A 25,886-nucleotide genomic window follows, 5' to 3' on the forward strand; every position below is an offset into this window, starting at 1 on the left:
CAGCCACCGAGAGGCACACATTTTCATTGAAAGACGCGTAAGTCAGGTAAGATTTGTTTAGAAAATGTGTTAAAAACTATAACTATTATAAAATTATCACTACTGGTGTGTGTATATATATACCACATGATAAAGATAATTTTGATAGCTGGTTCTATTGTTTATAACTACTACTGAGTTGGTGAGTTTGTTTTAAAAACAGTGAATTTGCACGCTGAGCACTTTCATCCATGCAAGTGATCATTAACGGATAATAGGAGAAAGCTCCATTCTGTATTGCTGAACAGTTAACCAACATGTGTCATTATATTAATAATAGATGCTGATTGATTTTTGTCCGTCTTTGATCCTCGTATTAATGTCCTGTTCTAGGCACCGTAAGGTCTATGTCAGAAACCAGAGCTTCACTAATGCAACTTTAAATATTCCTGGTTATTAAAATCAGAAGAAGCCCGCTATGAGTATCGTCTTCGGTCAATGTTAAATGCACGTTAAAGTGCACATTTTTTCTTCTGTCCAATGTAGAAGGATCAACGCGATAGACCAGTCAACCAACCCAAGTCAGCTTCTTAATTAAACATTAGTGTGAATGAGAAATGATTATAGTACTTAGGGCAGATTATGAATTTTAAAGTGGAACAACATATTTCCAAAACCTTGTTTGCAATAAGCAAATTTCTTTGAATTTTTGTATAATGTCAGAAATTATTCGTTAAAATCAGTGCTTGAAGTGCTCTGATACTAACCAGTACGCAGTACCTTATTACATTGTACCGGTGTTCTGACGAGTTCACCTACCTATCCAGACGTGCTATTCAGCCTTTCTGCGCATGTGCAGTTCCACCGCCTTGATATTAGGGTTAGGTTTTTAGGGGTCAGGGTTAGGGTTTCTTTTCAGGTTAGGGTTAGGGCTATCGATTAGCACTACGGTAGCCTACCTCGACAAAGTAGCTCAACTCGTCAGAACACTGGCACCTCTCTATCTGCTGATACTGAATACCAATGGGAGTACCAGCGACTGATTTATCCCCACTTAAAGCACTGCTTAACACTGTATGTTACTACCTGTCTTTGGATTCTAGAAACACTGTCTTTGCAAATACACGTTACACCGCCACTTATGTAAATCTCACACATATATAAATGTGCTACTGCCGTCACCCCCGTTAACTTGAAACGCGGTTGCTGCTTCTGTCTTATGAGTCTCTTGACCACGTGATTGACGAATAATTGGTTCGGACGCTCGGGTTGGCGCGCTACGTAAATTACGTATCTGACGGTAAATAATCTTGTGTGACGTCGCCTACGAAATAAGATTGAGGTTGCCCTCATGTGTATTTTAACGTTAAGAAAACGAAGCCACCGAAAGTTCGTTGGAAGGAGGTGTTTGTGTTACATTAGTTGGATTACAAAATATCCACCTGTCTAATGATTCATGTTGCGAGATGATTTGCTAGTACACACGCACATTGAGCATCATGAATCTTAAGGTTAGTCTATTGCAACTCGGAGTAAGGATGAGTGATACCACTGATTTTCTTTTCGAAAAAAATCGATCCAATACTCTGGTTTAGTATCGCCGATCGGAGGGTTAAGGGCCTGCTCCCTATAATAATATAGGCATTTAAATGACCAGGTTACAAATCTATATTTTATCCTTAAAATCGATTCTCAAAATGAGATTTTCTGAATGAAAGATTTTTCAATATCGACCCGCACATCCTTAGCTAAGAGCCTGGCGAAGGTTATAGGGGGTCGTTAGGCCTATTTGGGGCGGAGGTTAGTGTATTTATTGGCTTAAGTCATGAATAGTTTGCCATCAGTCGCCCATCCATTCATCTCTAACTAAACCCCTGGTCGCTAATATAAATAAACGATAAAAAGGTTGGATTAAAATTCCATTTGAGCAAAGCAGTTGCATCTTTAGCTTAGTTTGTGTGCAACACACTCCGTTATTTATAAAGGGGTAGAATACAATTAAGTAAATCTAGAGTAAATGCACGTTTTGACGGCCCCTGCTGATATAAAAGAAATAGTGGCAGAGGGAGGGAAGCGAATAATTTGCACGACGCTCGCAGACTCCACCGTAAAACAGTACATGGTTTCAGTACTATGCTATTTACAAAGTTAATAGCTGAATACGCCCATAAAATTGCAAATTAATCGCACCTAGCGGCATAAGACATGCCGGTACGTCTTTGTTGACCGGCCCCACGGCGTCACAATATGCAGTGCATAATTATTTGGATTGACGCAACCATTACTTTATTTAGCAAATAACATGTCTCCCACCTGAGTTCTTGGCAAAATTTAAATTGTAGCCCTCCAGTTATTTTGATTTTTATACCACGTTGTGCTGTAATTACTACAAACACAATTCCCTGTGGATCAATACTAAGCACTGGTCAGTTACTGTGAAAGCAGCAGTGCAGCTGAACAGGCTCTGGTCAGCCTGACATGTGGGACATCTGACGTTACCCTTTGTAGGCTGTTCAATGCCTTCCAGCACAATCTGTCTGAAGTGGTGGTTTTGAGTAAATGACAAACAAGAAGAATCTGGAACTTGGTTATTTATACAAGGTATGTCCACGTTTCTTTTCCTTGAAAAATTGTGAAAATGTCTTAGAATTAAATATGGTGCCTCAGTGCAAACACATTACAAAATACTTAATGTCACATGCTGACAGAATACTTCAAAGTCAGATTAAGCAAAAATAGCAATTGTTAAATGAATTTCAGTTCCCTTATTCTCATTGGAGTGTCACATACGCCTTTATATTACTTACATTCGAGAATAAAGCCAATAATTCATATTTATCGTGATTCATATGAGGTTATCATAGTAAAATGTCATTCAGTGTAATGCCAAATGTTTTTTCCAAAAAAAGGATGACCATCTATGTTTAGGGTGGCGGGGATATGTCTACCCAGACAAATGAAATTATTTCATTTTAAAGGCAACGTATTTGATGTCGCATGGGTACATCTCAAAATGTGTAGAAGATTTTTAATAAATCTTTTCTGCCGTACACTGGAAAAAATGCAAAAGTCTATTCTCAACCCATGGGTCGCGACAGGGAGCTCCTATGCTGATCCACAATCAGATTTCCCAGCCCCGATCCTAGAATTAACAAATAAAGATGAGTCTTGGGTCTGCAAATGCGTCGTGCACAACTACTCAACCAATCCAAGAAGCCAAACCACAGATGCTTAATTTAAAATTCACTGGGCGCCTCCAATCAGATTTGTGCGACAGGCATTGATGGGCATGACTTGCAGAGCGCACTCGATCATAGCGTTAATGTAAACTTATGCTTCATATAGGATCGCAGCTTAACTGGCATGGTAAAAAAAAAATGTGTCACGGTGCAAAAAATGTTGAGAATCACTGATATACATTAGTGCAGCATTCACCTCTGGTAATATCATCAAAAATGTGTGTCCCGGGTCCCGGGTGTCTCCTGCCATGACACTTAATCAACACTTTACCAATTACACAGAGCCTCTCTGGGTAACCTAGTACAGAGAGGTAAACAACCAACTGTTACACAAGATGCATTTGCTACATACAGTAGGACTGGAGCAGTTTCAGTAATCACAATAACATGAAACTGTTACAAAAAAAAAACAATTTTCATGGCTTAAATAATGATAATTTTTCTTAAAGAATTTGTAACCTTAAACTTCAAAGAACCAAATCTGATATATTCAGTATATTAACAGCCTAAGTTGCTTAAATCACACAACTTTGCATTCAGTGGGGGACACTGGGGATGATCGTAAGGGGTTAGTTGTAACCAAGTCTGTTTCTCCAGTCAGGAATGAGGTACAAATCACTGATTCAATCTGCCAGTGCAAAATCAGTTTAGTCTTCATTTCACACTTGAAGAGGAGCACCCTGTAACACACACTCAGATTTGTAAAGGAAAAAGGAATTTGAGGTAAGAAAGTTATTTTTTATTTTTGTGATAGCACTGCAAGCTTTGTAGTTAAATTATTCAAATTTAAATAACTTTTATTACAGTGGAGTACACTTATAGTGATCATGTCTCTGGGTGAAATTGATCATTAAAACCAATTTTTTTCTTCATGTCTCAGGCAGATAACCATCTGAATGACGTTTGTTTATTTATTACATGAATGGAACAGATAGTATTGATATTTACAAAATGCTAATGACTCTTTCAAAATACAGTACAATTTCAATTTACATTACTGTACAAATTAAATTACTGAACTATGTATAATTCAAGTACACTACAATACCTTACCGTCCTTAGTGTAACTTACCCATGTTTCCGTGCTGTTCATGGTTTTCATATTGCCTGTTCATGCCTGTCATGGAATCCCTTTAAGTACCAGCATACATAATTTTGAGTCAGTTTGGCTCACGTCATTTGCATTTGACACCAACGCGATTATTCCTTGGTCTGCGCGACGCTTTAGTAGAGTACTATATTGTATATAAAATATATGTTATTGTAGTTTTGCGTTGCATCTCAGTGGCTAGTTTTTGGTGGTTTATCATAAGCTTTGATGAGTTAATGTTTGTCCCAAGCTTTTTGATCCATATAGGAGATTGTTCCACAGTATGTGCTTATGTCAATGTCTTTTATACAAGTTGTGAGTGCTAATATTGTTGCTCTTTACTGCAAGGTGAGCTTGTTCATGGCTACCACAGTCCTTCTCCAACTGCTCACCAGGCCACTTCTCAAGCCCTGGAAACTAATGCATTGTGTGTGTGGAACATTTCAAAGTCAAAGGAAAATTGGGTGAAATGTGCAGACCGGGGGTGGGGAACCTGATCCATGGAGAGCTGGTGTGGGTTTTTGGGTTAACCTCTTCATCAGCCAATAGCAGTGGGTCCCCAGGACTGGCGTTGAACCACTGTTTTATTATTGGCTGATTTAGATATCATCCAAAAAACCTGCACCCACATTGGCTCTCCATGGATCAGGTCCCCCACCTCTGGCATAGACTGTCCAATATCAAGCCTGTCCACCAATACACCTGTCACCACGGTGATTATGATATTGATTGACATCACAGACACACATGCAGATATGCACACTATTATTCAGTTATTGAAACTGGTGCACAGTTCCATGTTTTGTGTAGTTTTCTTTTGATTAACATATATTGTACACATATGCATAAAATACCCGGAAATTTTATAATTATTTATAACAAATTATATAACAAAAATAATAAAGAACATTGAATAACTTGAATTTTTTTTAGATCATTTATAGTGTCACATGTAAACCAGGGCTGTGTTACAACTCCTGCTGACTATGAGGTAAATTGTGTCATTTCCCTCCATGTGTCTGAGGCTAAAACATTCATTGTCTGTTTGTGATACAGAGATAAAACTTGTGCCGTTTACTGGAAGGCACATGTGGGTAGTTTCTAATACATTTTGAATGCGAATTGTTAAAAGAGCTCCGAGGTACAGGCAAAAATGTAAAAAAAAAGGTTACAACCTTTCCTAGTCTCCCCTACTATTAATTTTGATGTAGTCCAATTTGCAACATTGGGGTGATGCAGAAATCAGTGTTAAACAGTTTGTTTAGAGGGGAACAAAAAAATCCCAAGTGTGAAATTAGCAAACTGTGATCCAGTTATGACAGCAATTAACATGATGAAAATTGAAGTGATGCGTTATTTTCCATTTGCACAAGTATGAATACAGGTATATTAGGTACATTGGAAAGCTTCTCTTCGCCTGCTCCATCTCGCTCTTCATGAGACACACTGACACTTGTGAATGTGAGAGCAAACTTGGGGGTCACAGCTCATGGGCATCTAGTGTGCAGCCCCCCTGGAGCTGGGGAGGTAAGGGCTTTGCTGAAGAGTAGCTTCGGCAATCTTTTGATCACAGGCAGAGCGTAGCCTATCAAATGGCTTGCCTGAAAACCAACTTATTCCATAAAAGTCCTTTCATACAGTCCAGTTTGCTGGAAATTGTTACACCAGTTCAGAAGTCATTTATTGGGGATGGCCAAACCATAATCCAAACAACAGGCAGGGTCAAAACTAGAGATCCGTCCGTGCCGTGCGTCTAAATCCGAAGGGTGATCCAAGAGAGGGGTCATTAAGCCGGGTGCCAGTGAGTCGGTAAGACGGAAAGTCAGTCCGGGGAGATACGGGGAGAGACCACGAGAAAAGATCAGGAATGGGTTGGACGGGAGCAGGACGGTTCTGGAGGTGCGGGAAGAGGAGGCAGGGAGAATCGGGCGGAACAGAGCTGAAACAGACAAAGAATCAAAGCGCTCGGAAATTGCATTCTAATAATACCTCACGGCACCGATTGATCGCAGTGCGAGGTTTAGGTAGCGGAGTCGGCGCGTCTTCAATTGCTCGCAGCTGCGTTGTTTGCAGGTGTGACAGAAATTAAACACACCGAAGATTTACTGAAAGAGACGTTTAGACACTGCTGGACTGTACCCACTGTAGAATATGAATGTGTCTAAGCGTATCTCATTTATAAAAACTGAAAAAAGCAGGTGTATCACAGCAGGGAATGATGGAGGGAAGGATAAGATGATTCACGTAGCATAACAAAATAGGTCAATGAGGGCAACACAGGAAGAACCATAATAGGCTAGCAGTAAGCAGAGGGCAACAACACACAGTAACAATCACAACGGCAAGGAGAAGCACATATATGGATAATGAGGCTAACAAGGGTCAGATGTGGGCTGTTAACAAGCAGAAGGAACACAAACACAGGTGAGGGCAATCAACAGATAAAAGGTGAAACCTCAAAGGAGACAAGAACAACAAGGATAACTAAGCATTTCCACAAACGATGTAACGCAGAAAAACACCACTGCAGGATTAACCCAAGAACCAAAAAGCCATAAAGCCTTTAATCATTATTGAGGTTAGCCTCAACAAGGAGAACACCCAAGGAACTGAGAAGGTTTTGTGTTCCATGGCCATCTCCACTGGGGACTTTCATGGTCTGTCACTTTCCTACCAAACTGTGAAATTTATGCTAAATAAGCACTTAATGTCAACAAAGCTATACCGCAACTCCAAAACAATAGAGGATAAGTCATTTTGTTAATTATTTGTTAGTTATTGGGGGGATAGATCATGATCAAAACAGGACATAGACTTTGCTCTGGCCAGCAAATTGATCTTTTGTTTTCTGCAGAATGAAATATGATGTAGCGTTATTCTGCCAGTAAGTGCTGACAAGTTTCACTGCCAGCACCGGCGATGTTAGACAAAAGTATATTGGTTTTCCATTGAATTTTCTGAGGCAAAAATATGGAAACGCAAAAAAAAATGCATTCTTTAATGCATTAAATATATTTGAGGTACAAAGATTATTCTACTTCTAACTACTTCTATTAGTTTTCCCGGCACGTCTGCGTAATTGGTATTCTGTAAGGTATCCATGTTGTTAGTGTCATGCTCATTTGATCAGCAAGTAGTCGAGATGAAGCTTAGAGCATCATCACAGAGCAGTAAAGCTGACTTGTCGAGTCACTTCCCTGTGCAGCCTCTATTGTAAAGAGGTACCAAGATTTTTACTAAATGCCAAGTCCCCCTTCCCAGACATAGGCCACTGCTAGTTTTATACAAGAATGAATCAGAACCTATTTTTTTATGGGTAACTTACCCTGATTTTGTTTGGGGTAGCTAAAGCCATACAGTAGATCCCGTAAAATGTCATGATCCTTTGCATCTTCATATTGTGCAGGTAACACAGGCTCTAATGATTGTATTCTTGTACTCTGTAGTTTGCCATGAATTAAGCCATCACTGCAGATTACAAGAGCCTTGCATATTTCCTTTCATGAGATTGATACATCTCCCTGTATTACTTTATTTATAAATGTATAAGTAAAATCTTCATGATTTGAATTGCCTGAAGGCTTGGTGAGTATGTCACCAAGGCATTTTATTGGCTGCATTTTAACCCAGTTTTGTTCCTGCATGCAAAAATCCCGAAAAAAAAAACAGAATTTGTATTTTTTCTAATTACAGTATGTACTTAAACAAATGTAGTACGCTGAACTGCACCCATAGATGAGATTCAGCATGGACAATATTCAGCCGTCTGTTTTATCATGCAAAACACAGCACTTAATTGGAATAACTTAAAAGCAATCGTCACAAGATTCCCCTCAGTGTGATCGGGATTCAAAGTTTAAATTACCTGAACATTACCAAGTCATAGCGGCAGTTTTAGCAGCCACGTGTCTCATAATATGTGGAATACCACGGAATACAGAATGAATGATAGTGATATTAAATACTGACAAAAGAGCTCTGTACAGTAACTATATATTTCTCTCGTGTTCTGAAGGCTGGAAGGCATACCGATATTATTGCATTTCTGTAATTGTCAGATATTAACATATTTGCCAGTGTTAGTTTGTCTGTAATCTCTGCTCATCGCTCAGTCTAGGGATATCCAAGACACCCTGTAGCTTGCACTGACATTGTATGAGGAATCTATCAGTTTAATTTCCCAGAGGAGGCCTCCATAGCAACCAAGGAGCAATAGATTTCACGTGCTGTGTTTCCAAAGCCTACGGCAGACTCTGGCAGCAGCTGATCTCACACGTTTTTATTGTCATCATGTACCAAGAGCACATCTACGTGTTCACTGCTTAGAGGTCGCCACTCCCTCACATCAGCAGGTGTGAATCCATGGATTAAAAAATAAATAAAAAGCTATGGGAAGCCAATACTGAAATTCTGCTTCTCTTGACAGTCACTCTTACATGGGCCTGTATTCTGCACCATCCTGTTGGAATTCTGCATTTTTAAATGTATGTCATTTCAAAGATTCAATCAGCATTCAATCAGCACCGGAGCAAAGGAGAAAAAGACAGTCTGCAGTAGAATAGCACACTTTGTATTTGAATATTAAGCTGTGGTTAAGTCAGGCATAGTCAATAGTTAAAAATTCCATCCACGACGATGGTTTGTATATGCAAGTATATAAAAATGGCAAATTCTGTTTTTAAATTAGAACAGAGGTTCAGCCAGTGTTTTCGTGGTCATGAGCAGGACACACAGTCCAGAGGTTTATCATAATAACACACAGGAGTTTTCTGACCGTGGCTGCAATACAGCCATGCTGTTTACTGGAGAAACATTTACTCATTCTGGAAGGTGTTTGATACAACGTGTTCCCTAAACTGAAATCACTTTGGTCAGGAGTAAAATGTTTTCTTTACACAAAGAATTGGAATGATTATAATTTCCTTACAATTAGAATATCAACCAATGCACAATTATTAATGAATATATTACTATATAATGCTAGGTAGTCAAGGAAACTGTCTTTCACAGAGCTTAAAATGTCAGCTTGTATAATTGGCAATTGTTTTGCTATGTAAATTGTACAAACGCAATTACGAAATAAGTGAATTTAAATGAAAGGTTGCATTATGTTATCTTCACAATTATAAAACATGCTATTTTTCATCATGAATTTCTTGACAGAAGACAACACAATAATAACTGGGATAGGTGAAGGACTTGTAAATGGGGCCATAAGAATTTGGCCCTAAGGGTCCCACTACTCTTGAGCAAGGTAATTAACTGGAATTGTCATTGTGAACAATAACCAGCTGCATAAATGGGGACAAAGCAAATGCAAAGCATTTAAATCATGGGGCCAAACCATTGCCGATAACAGATTAATAACAAATAGCAAGGAAAAATGAAAAACAAGATTTCATGGTCATGGTGTAATTCATATATGCTCAAATTTATAATGAGTTTGTGAAAATTCAAATATCACTTATTACAGCTAACAGCATTTAGTTTAAATAATGCTTTAATTAAATTAAAGGCATCCAAAGATGTGATAAGATAAAACGGAAATGTGCATAGAGTAGCTAGATACATAAGGTGCACACAAACAAATATACAGTGCAAAACAAAAGACAGTACACACAGTGCAGAAAAATACAGTGCAAAACAAAATACAGTACACACAGTGCAGACAAATACAGTGCAAAACAAAAGACAGTCCACACAGTGCAGACAAATACAGTGCAAAACAAAAGACAGTACACACAGTGCAGACAAAAACAGTGCAAACTATTTTAAAAAAGTATACAGTTCAAACAAATAAACTATATTGAAAAGAAATCTCAGGATTTCTGCCAGCAGAAGACTACGCTGAGCAGCAGGTTGCTTCCAGGGTCAAAATTCTAAGACAGCAGCACACAAGAATAAGGTGAAGCAGGAGACACTGGAAACAACCAGAAACCAGAGCCTAAAGGGCAGTGACTTTGTAATGCCAGAGATGATTGATTAATTTATCCGGCAGTTTGTCATGAATCGTAGGATGGCATCAAGTGACCTTCAAAAGGAATGGGAGCCAGGCTGCAGTCTGCCAATAAAATATTAATTTTGCACAGGCTTATACCCATAAATTGAGAAATAATAATTGATGCTTGACTGATCCCCATGTGGAAATTCTCCTTACATTTTCCCCAACCTGCAGCCCCCCACAGCAGCACCCAGGGAGTTAAGGGTTAAGGGCCTTGGTGAGGGAGCCTTAGACATCGCGAGGCTGGGCTTGAACCAGCAACACACTGAGTGGAATGAAAGAGTTTGCTGTGGACTTTTATTTTTTCACCAGAACTCTGTGAGTGTGTGTGTGTGTGTGTGTATAAGCATACGTATGCGCCATAAAAAACATAACACTAGGCTTTTATTATTTTGCAAACTAATACTGAAACATCATTTCAGTTTTAACTGAACTATTCAGTTTTTCCCATATAATAAAGACAGTTGAAGAACAGACACACAATTCCCTGCCTCTCTAAAGAGGAGCCAAAAGCAACAAGCAAGCTCTGATTCTTGATGCCAGTGGAATTGAAGCTAATGCAGTCCCTTCATACCTTCATATCTTTTAAAACGAAACCCTTTTTTTTCTTATTTTTATTCCAGTGGAGTGATTTGATTTACTATCACACCACGAATAGCACTGACAGCAACAAACAGGAATTTGGGTTGAAAAAATAAGTAAAAAAAATAAAAAATCACAATCATCAGCCCAAAAGAAACTCATTCACCGTCTTCTGTGTGTCTACAGGAAACCTGTACAGCCCACATTCATGGGGAAGAAATTGGAGGATGACAGAGCAGATATGGTGGGACAAGGGGATCAGATGTGGAGGTGGGATGCGGCAGATGCCGGTTACGGAAATTCCAGCCTTGCCTACAGCACAAACTCTACCCTGGCCACCCGCAACATCTCCAACATGACTGGCCTTGTCCTGTCTTATCCTTACTACCAGCACTCAATGACTGTGGCCGCCAGCTTCATCATGGCCTACTTGTTTATCTTCTTGCTGTGCATGCTGGGTAATGGGCTGGTGTGCCTGATAGTGCTGAGAAACCGCTGCATGCGAACCGTCACCAACCTCTTCATCTTCAACCTGGCCATCAGTGACCTGTTGGTGGGCGTCTTCTGCATCCCAACCACACTTGTGGACAACCTCATCACAGGTAATGGTTGTAATGCACTGACATATAGCAGTAGAAGCTGGTCTAGGTAGGGAAGGGTCAAGTGGAAAAAGATAAATCTCAAATTAAGCAAGCAAGCAGGGGATAAAGCATTATTTTCCATTTAGCAGTCAGGGTCTTGGAGGGAGCACGGCAGTTCCTTCCAGGAAGCACAAGGTGCAGAAAGCAGGGGAAAGTCCATATCAGGCTTCATATGCATGTACCATGGGCAACAGAGCTGGAGATTTCAGGTCCAGAGAGTACAAATCCAGACCAAGGTTTTGTATCAACCAGCCAGTTGAGCATAAAGAGTCACAGTCACGAAATACCAGACTGGTTGGTTGAAACAAAATCTTGGTCTGGATTTGTACTCTCTGGACCTGAAATCTCCACCTTGGATCTCGGACATCTCACTTTACGCCTTGGGTCTGTGGCAGGAAACCTGCAGAGAAATGGGAGGACAAACCAACTCCACACACACAGTGGTGCTCCACAGACAAACCCTGAAGGTGTGAGATGACACTATGTATATAGCACCCTCCACAATTATTAGCACCCCTTGTAAAGATTTGTAAAAAAGGGCTAGAAAATATCCACCTTTCGGTGAGTTTCACATCACACTAAAAAATTTAGGAAAATCCAACCTTTCATTAGCATAAATTTATTCAAAGAATTCTTCAAGAAATAATTATCTTTAATTATGACTTTGTACAACCTCCCTTTGCTAGTATCACAGCACTGAGTCTTCTATAACATTTTATAAGGTTGGAGAATGCAGAGTAGGACATCTGAGCCCATTCCTCTTTACAGAATCTCTCCAGATCATCCAGGGTCCTCAGCCCTTTGCACTTGTGCTCTCTCCTCTTCAGCTCAGCCCACAGGTTTTTAATGGGGTTCCAGTCAGGGGTCTGAGACAGCCATGGCAGATACTTGATTCTGCAGTCAGCTAATCATTTTTGTGTTGATTCCCCTGTAAATTGTACATCTTTTTCTAACCCAACTCTTTACAAGGGGTGCCAATAATTGTGGAGAGAGTCGTATCAAAAGCTAATCTTAGACAATTTTAATAGATTGCTGCAAATATACTTCTGTATTATTGAGTTGTAATGCTTGCCTATTTGGGCCACTGCAGGTATAATTAGGTTTGTCTGGCTGCAGAATGTAAATGAGGTTGAAATGTAGTTAATGTTCTTGTGTTAAATCCATATTTCAATACTCATCACCCTGAAGTGAATAACTGGTTATCAAAATTAAAATGAAAATTCAGTGATTCATTCATTAATTAATTTTCATATTGTCATTATTTTTATCTCCAATTCCCTCACCTAATTGAAAAAATGTTTTTTTTTTTGTCTGTCATTGGAAGCCCCGAAGCCTATTTTTAAATTAGTCTGGGATGAAATGGTCACTCACTTCAAAAGGTTGCTGGGAAAAGACTCACTTGTTGGTCTTCCTATGCAGCATTTCCCAGTCAGGATGGTACCCTGTTAATAATGTGTGCTGCTTTCATTATGTATAAAAAGCTGTGATTATATCCCACAGAAGACTAATTAGAAACGTTCTTTGATCCACAAATTTATCTGCCCGTTTTATCTGGTATTTATAAACACAGTTTACAACTATGCAGTAGATTTCTTGTTGAATGACAACAGAAGAACATCCATCCATCCATTTTCCAAACCACTTATCCTACTGGGTAACGGGGGGTCCGGAGCCTATCCCGGCAGCAATGGGCACGAGGCAGGGAACAACCCAGGATGGGGGGCCAGCCCATCGCAGGGCACACTCACACACCATTCACTCTCACATGCAGACCTAACAGAAGAACATAAACAAGCATTAACACAAGAACATAACATAACAACCCCCTGTCACCTACCCCCCCCACACACACACACACACACACACTGACTTGATACCTATTAATCCACAAAAATGCTACAGCAGTGAGGGTATTTTTTAATAAATGGCACCCTGTATACATGTCCTGCCTGTGCTCTATGATTGGGTGACAATGTGAGCATACAGATGTGTTTTACAGTTTATACTGCTGGAATGGATTTAAACTACAAATGGCCACAATGTGCAGTTTGCATTCAGGCTTTCCATGGTGATACAAGGCTTCAGGAGAAGCTATAGTGTATTACTAGAACTGCTATTCATTAAATAATTCTGTTTGTGCATATTGGAAAAACCCTCTAGAAAAGTGTTTGTCTAAAACATTTGACTGAATAAATAGCCAATTGCTTTAATATGGCATTACCAAAAGGTAAATTCTGAAAACATTTCAAAACATCTACAAAAGTGATTGAGACACAAAAGTGAGATGCAAGATCTGAATAGAATGGGAAGCTGGAACCAGGAAAAAGTGATACGCAAACACCTGCCAGCGGGTGTACGGGGCACCAGGGATGTTTACATCAAACGACCCTACCCATTGATTTACCAATATTCCTGGGTAATTGCAAAGGCTGTAACAAGCACTGGCTGTACAGCAAAATTCAATAGATAATATAAACCAAAAAAAGACCATTCAATTACTTAAAATATAGGGGTTTTTGTTCTGTCAGGGAAAACAAAGCAAGAGGCTTGTGAGAATCCGATGATTTGAGCCATAGTGCCAACCAAACAGTGGTACTCATCGAATCGGTCAGCAAATATGACTGGATGCCTGAAGTCTATGACATCATCCCAAAAACACCTACATCCATCCATCCATTTTCTGTACCTGCTATGCAGGGTCGGGGGGGGGGGGGGTCCGGAGCCTATCCTGGAGGCTAAAGGTGCACGGCAGGGAACAGCCCAGGATGGGGTACCAACCCACCACTGGGCACACACCCACACATGCAATTTGGTAACTCAAATTAACCTTAGCGTGTTTTTGGACTGTGGGCGGACACCGGAGGAAACTGCACAACGATTCAAAAGATTCAGATGGAGTCAGGGGAGAATCAAACAACTATCACTGTGCCATCATTTGCATCAGACAAAACTAGCCAATCCTCTGCCAACAGCCACACAAGAATGGGAAGCATAAGTAATTAAATCATATCCTTTGGGGGGTGAAATGGAGTTAGCAAGGTCTTATGGTCTCTCAAACAGTCCCACTGGGCCTGGCTGCTATTCTGTTCCTTTCATAAACATGTCCTGGTTTGCTCACGTTCTGTAAGCTCTGTGTGAACAGTTCTTCATATGAACGATTCATCCTTGCAGAATGTGCTGCACTATGACTGAGTTTCCTTAAAGGATTATTTATTTCACATTGATAATCTTAAGATGTCTGCGGCATGACAGCCCTATAACTACATTGCTTTTTATTTTCTGTACCACAAACAGCCACCTACTTGATTATATTTGTATATGCAGATGAGACATAATCACTGGGGCCTGTCTGCCTGCCTGTCTGTCTGCCTGCCTGTCTGCCTGTCTGTCTGTCTGCCTGCCTGCCTGCCTGCCTGTCTGTCTGTCTGCCTGTCTGTCTGTCTGTCTGCCTGCCTGCCTGCCCGTCTGTCTGCCTGCCTGCCTGTCTGTCTGTCTGCCTGCCTGTCTGTCTGCCTGCCTGCCCGTCTGTCTGCCTGCCTGCCCGTCTGTCTGTCTGTCTGCCTGCCTGTCTGTCTGCCTGTCTGCCTGCCTGTCTGTCTGCCTGTCTGTCTGTCTGCCTGCCTGTCTGCCTGCCTGCCTGTCTGCCTGCCTATCTGCCTGTCTGCCTGCCTGTCTGTCTGCCTGCCTGCCTGTCTGTCTGCCTGCCTGCCGGCCTGCCTGCCTGCCTGCCTGCCCTATAGCTGACATAGGCGATCACCTAGGGCACCCATTTGATTAGGGGGCACAGAAAAGCGAGCAAGAAATGCCTTTGGCTGCATTCTGTGATATTAATGTTATTTTACACTATTTTTAATATGTCGCTCCTTGTGAAACAAGTTCAAGCTGGCTGTAGCAGCCAGAAATGTTTTTAATACACATGAATTAACAAAATTTGTTTTTGGCTGCGTTGGGATGTTTGGGGTGGGGGGAGTATTTAGTCCAGGGTGCCAGTTGACCCCGGGTTAGCCCCAAAAATGGCGAAGCACCATCCTGTTAACGCAAAATGCGGGTTTTTTGTTTCTGTGAAACTGGAATTTCTGAGACAGACAGATAAGAACGATGAGTGTTAAAATGCAGTGTTAAAGTTCTCTGGTCTGGGATCTTAGGGCCCATTTTCTCAACAGATGTATCGATTCATCACATTCAGGTTAATTACCAGATAAATTTTAGCCAGTGAATGCAGATAAATAAACAGGCATTTTAACGCACGTAAATGAGGGCTTGACAGTCACGTGACTGACCTTCACCACCATAATAACCAGACGGGGTCTCTGCCTACAGGCTGGCCTTTCTCCAACGCAGTGTGCAAGCTGAGCGGCCTGGTTCAGGGGACGTCTGTGTCCGCCTCCGTTTTCACTCTGGTGGCCATTGCTGTTGACAGGTATGGGTCGGTCGGGCGGGAAAGTGAGGAAGGGTGACATTCATGGAAGCATAGGAAAGGGGACGGGGAGGGGAGCAACGGTGTAGGTTTGGTTTCAGCATTGGCGAAAAGCCCCCCTCCCTAAACATACAGCACCCCCACAGTACTGGATAGGGACGCATCCCTACTGTCCATATCCAAATCTATGCCCTTGGAGGGAAGATATGTAGCAATTAGAGTAAGAAAGAAAGGGGTACAATCAGATTTCGGGAGAAGTACGTAGGAAGGCACATGTCTTCCCGCAATAAGTGTGGTCCTCTTGTTTTGCTATTCAAATCTAATCAAGTTGGAGGGTTAGGGTTAGGGGAGGGTTAGGGTTATGGGAGGGGGGTTAGGGTTAGGGGAGGGTTAGGGGAGAGGGGTTATATCAGTGACGACATAGAAAGGTGGTAATTACCAGAATACGTACCCATGTGGAGAAGGGAGCGCTTGTGTTCACCTGTCTGTGTAGCTCCATCTTCACTGTCCTTGTTGTTCTCAGATATCGCTGCATCGTCTGCCCATTCAAGCCTAAGCTAACGCCACAGGTGGCGAGGATGACGATAGCGTTGATCTGGATCCTGGCGCTGCTGATCATGTGCCCCTCAGCCGCAATGCTGGTGGTCGAACAGGAGGAAGGTCACTACATGGTAGATAGCGAGGACGTCAACAAGACCTACCCACTCTACTACTGCTACGAGAGCTGGCCTGAGCCAGAGATGAGGAAGGTCTACACTACAGTCCTGTTTGCTCACATATATCTCATACCCCTCGTCCTCATTACCCTGATGTACTGTCGTATCGGGGCCAAGCTGTATACCACTGCAGGATTGTTAGCTGCCAGGATCCCCGAAAGGATGCCCCCTAATGGTTTGCAGGGGAGAGCAGCCATATCCCCCAAGAAGATCAAGGCTATAAAGATGCTGATAATGGTAGCTTTGCTCTTCATGCTGTCCTGGTTGCCACTGTGGACCCTCATGCTTCTGACAGACTACGCAAGGCCAGAGGGGGCCCAGCTAGATCTCTTGACAGGGTACATCTTTCCCTTCGCTCACTGGCTAGCCTTTTCCAACTCCAGCGTCAACCCCATCATCTACGGCTACTTCAACGAGAACTTCAAGAGAGGCTTTCGGGCCGCCTGGCAGGCTGGATTGTGCGGCTGCTGGAGAGAGTTGCTCGGCATCGGAGGACACAGAAGGGCGTGTGCCCCCCAGGAGACAGCAGTGAACACCCACACCTTCATCCTTGGGTCAAGGAACAGAGTTCATACGGACGGCGGCCAGACAGACTGCGTTCGTCTGGAAATGGAGCCGAGGAAGTTTGAGGTAGTGGGGATGCTGTGTCCAAAATCATCATGATGTGCAGATGAGGGTGAAACACAGGATCGAACAAATAAGAGGAAACATCGCATGGAAGAAGAAGCAGCTCACGCTAACTGGAGCTGGGCTTCGCCGGATGTGGACTTTGGATGTTTGCGGACACAGACGCCTTAGCACAGGCAAACGGCATTTCCTACTATGAAGGAAATGAACTCCGAAGAAAACCATTGAGTGAGCTGCTCACATATGGTGCTGCCCATACATCTGGTAGAAAAAGTCACTATAAATGTATATCCAGTGGGTTACTGGTCCGTTAATGTACTGTTCCAGTCAAACAAAGGAAGGAATTTACTGTATAGAGAGATCCAGGAAATCGTGCATGTAGTCATTACAAGGTGCCGTGATGTTTATCTGAAAGGTTAATATTGTCTATCAGATAGCAAAGCTGCTCCATTGTCTTTTGATTTCAGAAGTTATTGATTATAATCGCTTTCCACGCATGCTTAAGATTGTAACACAGCATGCACTAGTATAAAAGCCAGTACTGTGAGCATTGAGGTTTAGTGCTATATGATTACTCTCTGTTGTAATTGGTAACATTTCAGGCTAGTGAGGTTCCTTGTGCATTGATTATGTTTCAGCAGGACATAGTGGAAATATTCGTTTGAAGTGATTTTCATTTTGCTGTGTTTTTTTGCTTCGTGTTGTATGTTTTTAAACTTGCGGCAATTTGGTTGTGATAAACTGTCTTGTCAGTTGAAATACCAAGCAACCTGTGAAAAAGAAAGAACACAGCATTTCCGGTGTGCTAGTGCTCTGCATCTTAATGCCGTTGGCTAATTGCTGCTCGGTTACGCATCTAGCAGATAATAAATGGTGTGGCAGCTCCTATTCAGCCGTGTGTCACATCTCCGTTGTAAAGATACAGGTTGCACACTTTTACTTGGATTTTAAAAAGATTCACCGTATAAGTAAAGCACAGATTAAAGTGGACAATCGCTTGCCAATCTGAAAAGCAACCACAGACAGGTACTTCACAATTAAAGACGTATCAACATCAGACCATTTCACAGCATTCCTCAGTAGAATAAAAAAAACATATGACCATTATAATCATTTACCTCTCAACTAATAATTACATTTATTTTGCAATATAAGTTCTCTTAGGATCATGCCTCTATTTTTTTTTCTTTCCGCATCTTCTGTTCAACAGGAGCGATTCATTGTAGTTTCCAGGGTTAGCCAATGAATTTGTGATGAGGAATGACTCATCTCAGTAAGGAGGCGTGACCCTGCTGCCCTGGCACTGAATACAGAGGCTTTGGAGGTGATATCATGGCTGCCCCTTCTATAGAGGCCCAGAAGCCTTCAGCTGAGAAACTGCCATAAAGGGTCCTCTAGTCTTCTACAAAGGAAGCAACCAGGAAGCGCAGGCCATAGCCTCTGCACCCAGCATGTCACGATATGTCCCTTTACTCTCGAAAAAGAACAGCAAGTCCTCCAGACAGCAGCCTTCCTGCTAGAGTTTTAAGTGGAGTTTGCGTGTGGAGATGTTCTGCAGTTCATGCATTTATTAGAAGGAGAAGTTACGGATTGTGTTAGGGAACATTGTACATAAGCCTTTTTCAGATAAGATATTCAAGCACAGCCACTTCTCCCAATAGTTCCAGAAATCCAATTTCACTCAACAAACAGAAAAAGAAAGAATGTACTTGAAATGCATTCCATTTTGCTTGTCTGTTATTGCCACCTGCTCATGCATCAGTCTGAGATGCTGAAAGTAGTTTTTGATTTGATTAGTAGAAAATAAAAGCTAGCTGAACACAGGGGTGAGGAGGTGGATGTTCCGTCTTCAGAGGGAGTGTCAAGTGTATGGGGTCCATTTTGATTCAACATGTCTGTCACCCAATGCCTAAAGTTAAAGAGGGCAGCCCACCCTCCCCTAAGTCACCTGTTCTGCTTTTATGCGTTTTTCAGCAATCGCTGCTAACAACTTCGAATCGCCGTGCAAAGTGGGTAAGCGTGGGTCGAGCACAGTGTGTGTCAGCATGCTGTGTATTCTAACATCCACTGGCCAGCATCCTCTGGTTTCTGTGCTGTACTATAGCATTCACTATTTGTGCTGTGTTTGTAGCATTTACTAGAAGTGTTCTTGTGTTAAACGTTCAAGTATGATATGGGTCCTTAAAAAGTTACGTAAAAGTGCTTAACTGTGCTGTGCATGTGTAACGTTTTTTGTAATTTCCCCCTAAACAATATATTTTAACAACTACTGTATTGTTTATATATAGAGTTTACAGTGTATAGGTACAGTTCTGTAATTTAGGCATGATTTAAAGTATGTGACTGATTTTGAATAGGTCGTATATGCAAAGTAAATAGGCACTTTTATAAAAGGGGCTTGAACGGACATTGTTGTGGAACCAGCTGACTGCATAAGATACGGGAGCACTGCAAATACACTGCCTGGCCAAAAAAGGGTCACAGCTTTAATTTAAATCAGTAAGTACTTAGGAGCCAATGATTGGCTCATTATTACAGCTCAGCAACTTTATGCAGCAATAAAGTGAATTTCCGGAATGTATTGAACGGCCAGATTATCCCATTAATGGAGTTTTTTCTTCTCTAATGGTATATTATGGTATATATAATGGTATATATAATGGGCATATTCCTGGACAAGAATGGCAAGATTCATCGGGCTTGAATTGTCAAATAGTGTTTCAGGGAGCATGAGGAGTCATCTTCAGTCTTGACCGTAATCCCACTGAAAGACTTTGAGACGTGCTGAAGAAGGCCGTGCGCAGTGGAATGGTTCAACTCACCTATTACCAATACAAGATCTCAACAAGAACAATGAATACAGATCCGGATGAAAAGAAATGTTGAGATGTTGCATAAGCACGTGGAAACAATGCATTGATGAATATGCACCATAATCAAAGCTACGAAACAAGATATTAAAGTGTGTGTCTCTTTCTGGCCAGGCAGTGTGTTTTTACTGAACACTGGCTGATACCGATACGATATACGTATATCCTGCTTCTCTGCGTTGACCCCATCCATCCCCCCAGTACCTGTTAACACTGAAAAAGGAAACACCAGCCTCATTAAACATTCTGAACCCTCTCCCAGTGGCATGTGGTGTTCATCACCATCCCAACAGCAATGTACCACATGACAGCAATTCAAAGATCCTGGAAAAGGCAGACATGCACATGCACACGCCCACCGCCCCCCCCTTTGCACAAAACCTTTTGAATTGATCGGTCACACATTACATAGCACAGCAGCACTGGCGCACAATGGGCTTGATAGGGCAAAAACACTCATACGCCAACAATAGCCCCTAATGAGACGATTGCACCAATCAGGCATAACTGATTAGCTAATGACCACAGAGCCTGACATTTGAGAATTCTGAGAGCCACTTACCCATTTCCAGAAGAATGATTTGCAGGTCTTCGCGCCATTTCGTGCTTGGACCGGCTCTTTTTGTCAATGCATGATGGCTGGAGCTGGGACACTCCGCTACTGCAGCTTTCATTCGGCGGAGGCACGGCAGCTGCAGGTGTTCAATGCAAATTATGGAAATACCCATGGCAGGAATTCCAAGAAAAGCACAAAAAAAAACAGCAACTTCTCAACTTCTCAAAGGCTTGTGCGCATGAAGCAAAAAGCCTTTCAGAAGCACTGTAAGGTGAAAGAGAAGTTCATGTGTATAATCAACAGATATGGATAAAATCATGAAGTCCGAATGTCTAGAGTCCATTTCGATAGGAAGTAGCTTGAAAATCCGAATGTATGTCACTGAAAAATTGCTTTTCTTGCAACTTCATGTACTCAACCCCTGTGTAAGACTTTATCCCGAGGCCCAGCAGTGATTAAAGATGTGATACATTGTATTTGTTCTATATACTATATCATGGGCGTATAAAATCAAGCACTGGTGACATTTACGAAAGAATGGGTCACTCTCAGGAGCTCAGTGACTTCAAGCTTGGTAGCATGATAGGATGCCACCTGTGCAATAAGTCCATTCTTGAAATTTCCTCACTATTAAATATTCCACGGTCAACTGTTAGTGGTATTATAACAAAATGTAAGAAATTGGGAACAACTGCAAGTCGTAGGCCACGGATAATCAGAGCGGGGACAACGCATGCTGAGTGACTTCCCAGAAAAGCCGCCTGTCTGCCTACCTAACATAGGTAGCTGGACCTACTTCAGCTTGCTATCAAATTTAAATAATGTGTAATAAGGGCTCCCTCTAGACAGAAAGCTTACATACCGGCACACGTCTGCATACCTTTCACTTTCCCAGGGCTGACCGGCCGGCCGCCAGCACACTGCTGAAGCAGCAATGGTGTCCTGCAGCACTTCTGCCACATACATGACCCCTATCTGAATCCTCAGCTTTCAGCGGCAAAACGCTGCATAATCCATTATACTGATTCACATATTCATGGCAGGGTCAACCTGTCCCTCTCTTATCTGCCCTTGTGTTGCCATCCCAAAACACACTGCCTCCATCTGACTCCCGGAGCCCACTGAGGTTCTTTCACAAAGTGCTCCTGGACAGATCCAACCACATACTGTTTTCTGATTGCTGCAGTTACATTGTAATTTTTCTCTATTATTATTACAGGGAGACACAAAAATATTGGCTGCACAGGACTAACCCTATCCAGGCAATGGGCTAATACATTAAGCGAATAATATCCTACCATTGAAGCGGCACAGGCTCCTGTCCAGTCTAAAAGTTGGCAGAAACGGCACACAGGCCTGTGAATGAACTAGACCTGCAACAGACGACTAAAAGATCAAGTCATATAAAATGACCCTGGCTGACATCAAAGGTCTAGATGTAGTTTTAGTAAAATACAATATATTTCCTAACTGCTTTTTTTCACCATAACCAAAACAGTTCTGGAGTTCCGGTGTATATTGGCACGACACTCCCTTAATCTTCTGAGGTAAGAGAAAACACATTCGTTTTACTATAGAAGAATATGACTTTCGCACAATAAATACGGTAAATTTTAATATCAAGATAATGCAGCCACTTCTACATTAAAACATTAAACCAGAAACGTGATATAAGACAGGAAAACTGCAGTTTGACGGGCATGTTAGGTAGGATGAAAAACAGTAAAGACCCATAGGACAGTAACCATGGCAAAAACATCCCTTTCTGATCAAAGTAATGCAATGATTCTTCCAGACTCATCTTGCTGAGCCCACACAAGGGTGCCCGAGTATCTTTCTGAAATGGAACAGTGTCAACTACAATAGCCTAGTAAAACTGAACGACTGAAATTAAACAAATGCAGCTGTTACAGAAAATGGATGGATGGATGGATGGATGGATGGCAGGCAATGTTAAGCGAAGTATGATTACAATGCATTGCTACTCGTTTTTATTCTGGAATGTACACTAAACACTGTTTATAATTAGCAAAATGTACTTTCTCATATTTCACATTCATGCAGAACATAGCTAACAGCTTCAATACCGTTTCTAAAATCCATTATGGCATCTTTGAAAGCGCTGGTGCTAACCCCAACTTTTCATTCCAGTTTATCATTCAAAATGTAAACAAAGGGACCATCAGAAGACAGAGATGGATACAGGTGGCGCGTGTTGATATCAACATGATTTTTTCCAATATTTCATTTGGATTTACGGGGAAAAAAAAACTGGGTACAGAACAAACAGTGCAGTTGTGTGGATCCTGAATCCTTTCTCCGAAGCACACTGTCAGTTCCCAAGCACTGCTGCCTGTGTCTTGTCTGATAGCGAGGAAATAATCACCCTCTCCAAGGGGCAGCAGTCAACACAAGCAAGACGTATCCGCTTGAACCGTACCACTGCATGTAAACAGATTCCCAAAGACTATTCATTTGCCTTCGTCCATTACACAACTTCGACTAAGGAAATCGCTGGCCTCAATTACCATCGTACCTCAAAGGGATGCTCTATTTTCCGAAAGCCGGTCTGGCTCAGAGCCTGTGGGTGATTATTGTCAGCATCATGCTTTGTTTGTCCTCTCCATTTGTAAACCACCAGGACACAAGTAAACGCTTCAAAAACAAAGCTGTTAAACCAAATGTACTCCATCCATCCATTTTCCAAACCGCTTATCCTACTGGGTCGCGGGGGGTCTGGAGCCTATCCCGGAAGCAATGGGCATGAGGCAGGGAACAACCCAGGATGGGGGAACAACCCAGGATGGGGGACCAGCCCGTCGCAGGGCGCACTCACACACCATTCACTCACACATGCACACCTATGGACAATTTAGCAACTCCAATTAGCCTCAGCATGTTTTTAGACTGTGGGGGGAAACCGGAGTACCCGGAGGGAACCCCACGACGACGTGGGGAGAACATGTAAACTCCACACACGTAACCCAGGCGGAGACTCGAACCTGGGTCCCAGAGGTGTGAGGCAACAGTGCTAACCACTGCACCATCATGCCGCCCCATACAGTGCTAACCACTGCACCACCATGCCGCCCCATACAGTGCTAACCACTGCACCACCATGCCGCCCCATACAGTGCTAACCACTGCACCACCATGCCGCCCCCCAAATGTTCTCCAACATTTAAAACAAACAAATGCAAGTTGTCGGAAGAGAAAACACTTTGGGAGAAGTCGCAGGCTGAGCAAGCCAGCTTTTATCTAGACCAGGACAGACAAAGGCAGAATCGGAAGGCAGGGTCGACACTTAGCAGGGATCCAGGCCAGACAAGCAGGGATGGGAAGACAATAGGTAGGCCAGGTCAGGGCTGCACAGGAGTCAAGCGAAAAGCATTTAGTATGTGACCACACGGGGGCGCCAGTACCTCGCATGGACTGTGAGGCTCCCTGGGAATATAAAGGGAGGTAATCAGGCACGACACTCTTCCTGCCGGAGTCTGCATGCTAGTGAGGGGAAGGAGTGTCACCTGTTCTATGACAATGTTATGATGGCAGTTTTTTCCCCGAAAATGGATTTAATTTAATGCTGAATTCGATTAAATGACTATTTCATTAAACTGGCTAATAAAAGTAAGCATCTCAGCTATTAATTTTATGCATGGGCAATTATAATACTTTCCTAATGCATTGTGAAATAAAGTAAAAATGTTTGGTATGTTTATAGCTGATAACTTACAAAAGAGAAAACGACATGTTGAAGATGTGTGTCAGTTTGTGTGTGTACTGAAGTCATCTTAATAATCTGGTGTACTGAAGTCAGTTTAATAATCTGGTGTACTGAAGTCATCTTAATAATCTGGTGTACTGAAGTCAGTTTAATAATCTGGTGTACTGAAGTCATCTTAATAATCTGATGTACTGAAGTCATCTTAATCTGGTGTACTGAAGTCATCTTAATAATCTGGTGTACTGAAGTAATCTTAATAATCTGGTGTACTGAAGTCAATTTAATAATCTGGTGTACTGAAGTCACCTTAATAATCTGGTGTACTGAAGTCAGTTTAATAATCTGTCACCCTGATTTTCTCCATTTTCACACTTCTAAAGATAGTAACACAGAACCTAGAAAAACCGTTTTTCTTTTCATTCTGCATAACCACTCATATGCAGGCTTACAGCAAGCCAGAGTGCTGCCCCGATAAGCACAGCACATGACGACGTGCACTCATTATGGGATGGCGGTCCATCTCAGAGAGCACAGACAGAGCCGAGAAGGGGATCAGCATCAGAGAAACAGGCACATATATTTTATATCTTTGAAATGTGAGAAGACAAAATAGATAAAAGCAGCATTAGTTCAGGTGGGTGTTTTGGTGCTATAGGCAAGATTCTGCTGAACAGCCCCCCCACACACTCACCTCCACAGAGCAACAGAAAACAAATTTAGTCAATTTATTTATATTTAACAACATTTAAATAGCACAGGGTATCTGGCTGCTAACTAGTTAGCTAACGTCTGTTTCACAAGAAAAGTTCTGAAATATTAAAACTACTGTAAAATAATAGCAATATCACTGATTGCAACTGAGGTATTTCTTTAGATTTTTTCTCACTCTTTTGTGCTACCTAATTAATTGTGTAAACATGAAAACTGAAGGGCAGATGCAAACCACTCACACAGATGGCCAGAAGAGGAATGGAACCTTTCAGGGGCTGAGAGCCTCTTTGTATTATGGCCTGGATTTCAATCAATGGCTTAATCATGTCTAATTGCTTAAGAGTTTAACTGGAATAGGATACAACATTCTAATCGTTTTCTTCAAGTAGTTGTGCTCTTTACATCTCAGTGGGATTGCTCACTTAAGTGGGTAAAGACTGCGATCACATTCAGCCATATACCTACAATCATGAAAGTCTTCAAAATAAGTGCACCACTGTCTTACTGGCTGGATTTTAAAACACAGTTAAGATGAAACACAGCTGAGCAACCCTGAAGCTTGGGCTCTTTAATAAACCAAGCGTGCCTTTCAGACTGTGCTGCGCGAAAAATAGGTGACGGCAAAGCCGTTATTAAAGGCTGACCTTGGACCTTTGGCTGAATATTCCTGACATCTAGTGGGGTTGTCGCGTCATTGCAGCACTGGAAAAAAACGTTCTTGGACGTGTCAAGA

At 41.9% G+C, this 25,886-nt stretch overlaps 1 protein-coding gene across 1 annotated transcript; it reads left to right on the forward strand.

Annotated features, from left to right (window-relative positions):
• The first annotated feature begins 1,340 nt into the window (after window positions 1–1,340).
• On the forward strand, window positions 1,341–17,363 carry LOC125746234 (neuropeptide FF receptor 1-like). The gene is made up of 5 exons (XM_049019989.1): window positions 1,341–1,490; window positions 3,816–3,941; window positions 11,078–11,493; window positions 15,853–15,952; window positions 16,473–17,363. The coding sequence occupies exons 3-5, from the start codon at window positions 11,100–11,102 to the stop codon at window positions 17,326–17,328; spliced, it is 1,350 nt and encodes a 449-aa protein (XP_048875946.1). The 5' UTR covers window positions 1,341–1,490; window positions 3,816–3,941; window positions 11,078–11,099; the 3' UTR covers window positions 17,329–17,363.
• Window positions 17,364–25,886: the final 8,523 nt, after the last annotated feature.

Source organism: Brienomyrus brachyistius, chromosome 7 (genome assembly GCF_023856365.1).
Source record: "Brienomyrus brachyistius isolate T26 chromosome 7, BBRACH_0.4, whole genome shotgun sequence".
Taxonomy (NCBI): domain Eukaryota; kingdom Metazoa; phylum Chordata; class Actinopteri; order Osteoglossiformes; family Mormyridae; genus Brienomyrus; species Brienomyrus brachyistius.

Excerpts from the sequence above, each read along its gene's own strand:
- LOC125746234 (XM_049019989.1), top strand. The coding sequence starts at position 11,100 with ATGGGGAAGAAATTGGAGGATGACAGAGCAGATATGGTGGGACAAGGG. Across the intron at positions 11,494-15,852 it reads TGTGGACAACCTCATCACAG|GCTGGCCTTTCTCCAACGCA; the intron begins GTAATGGTTGTA and ends CTCTGCCTACAG. Across the intron at positions 15,953-16,472 it reads GTGGCCATTGCTGTTGACAG|ATATCGCTGCATCGTCTGCC; the intron begins GTATGGGTCGGT and ends TGTTGTTCTCAG.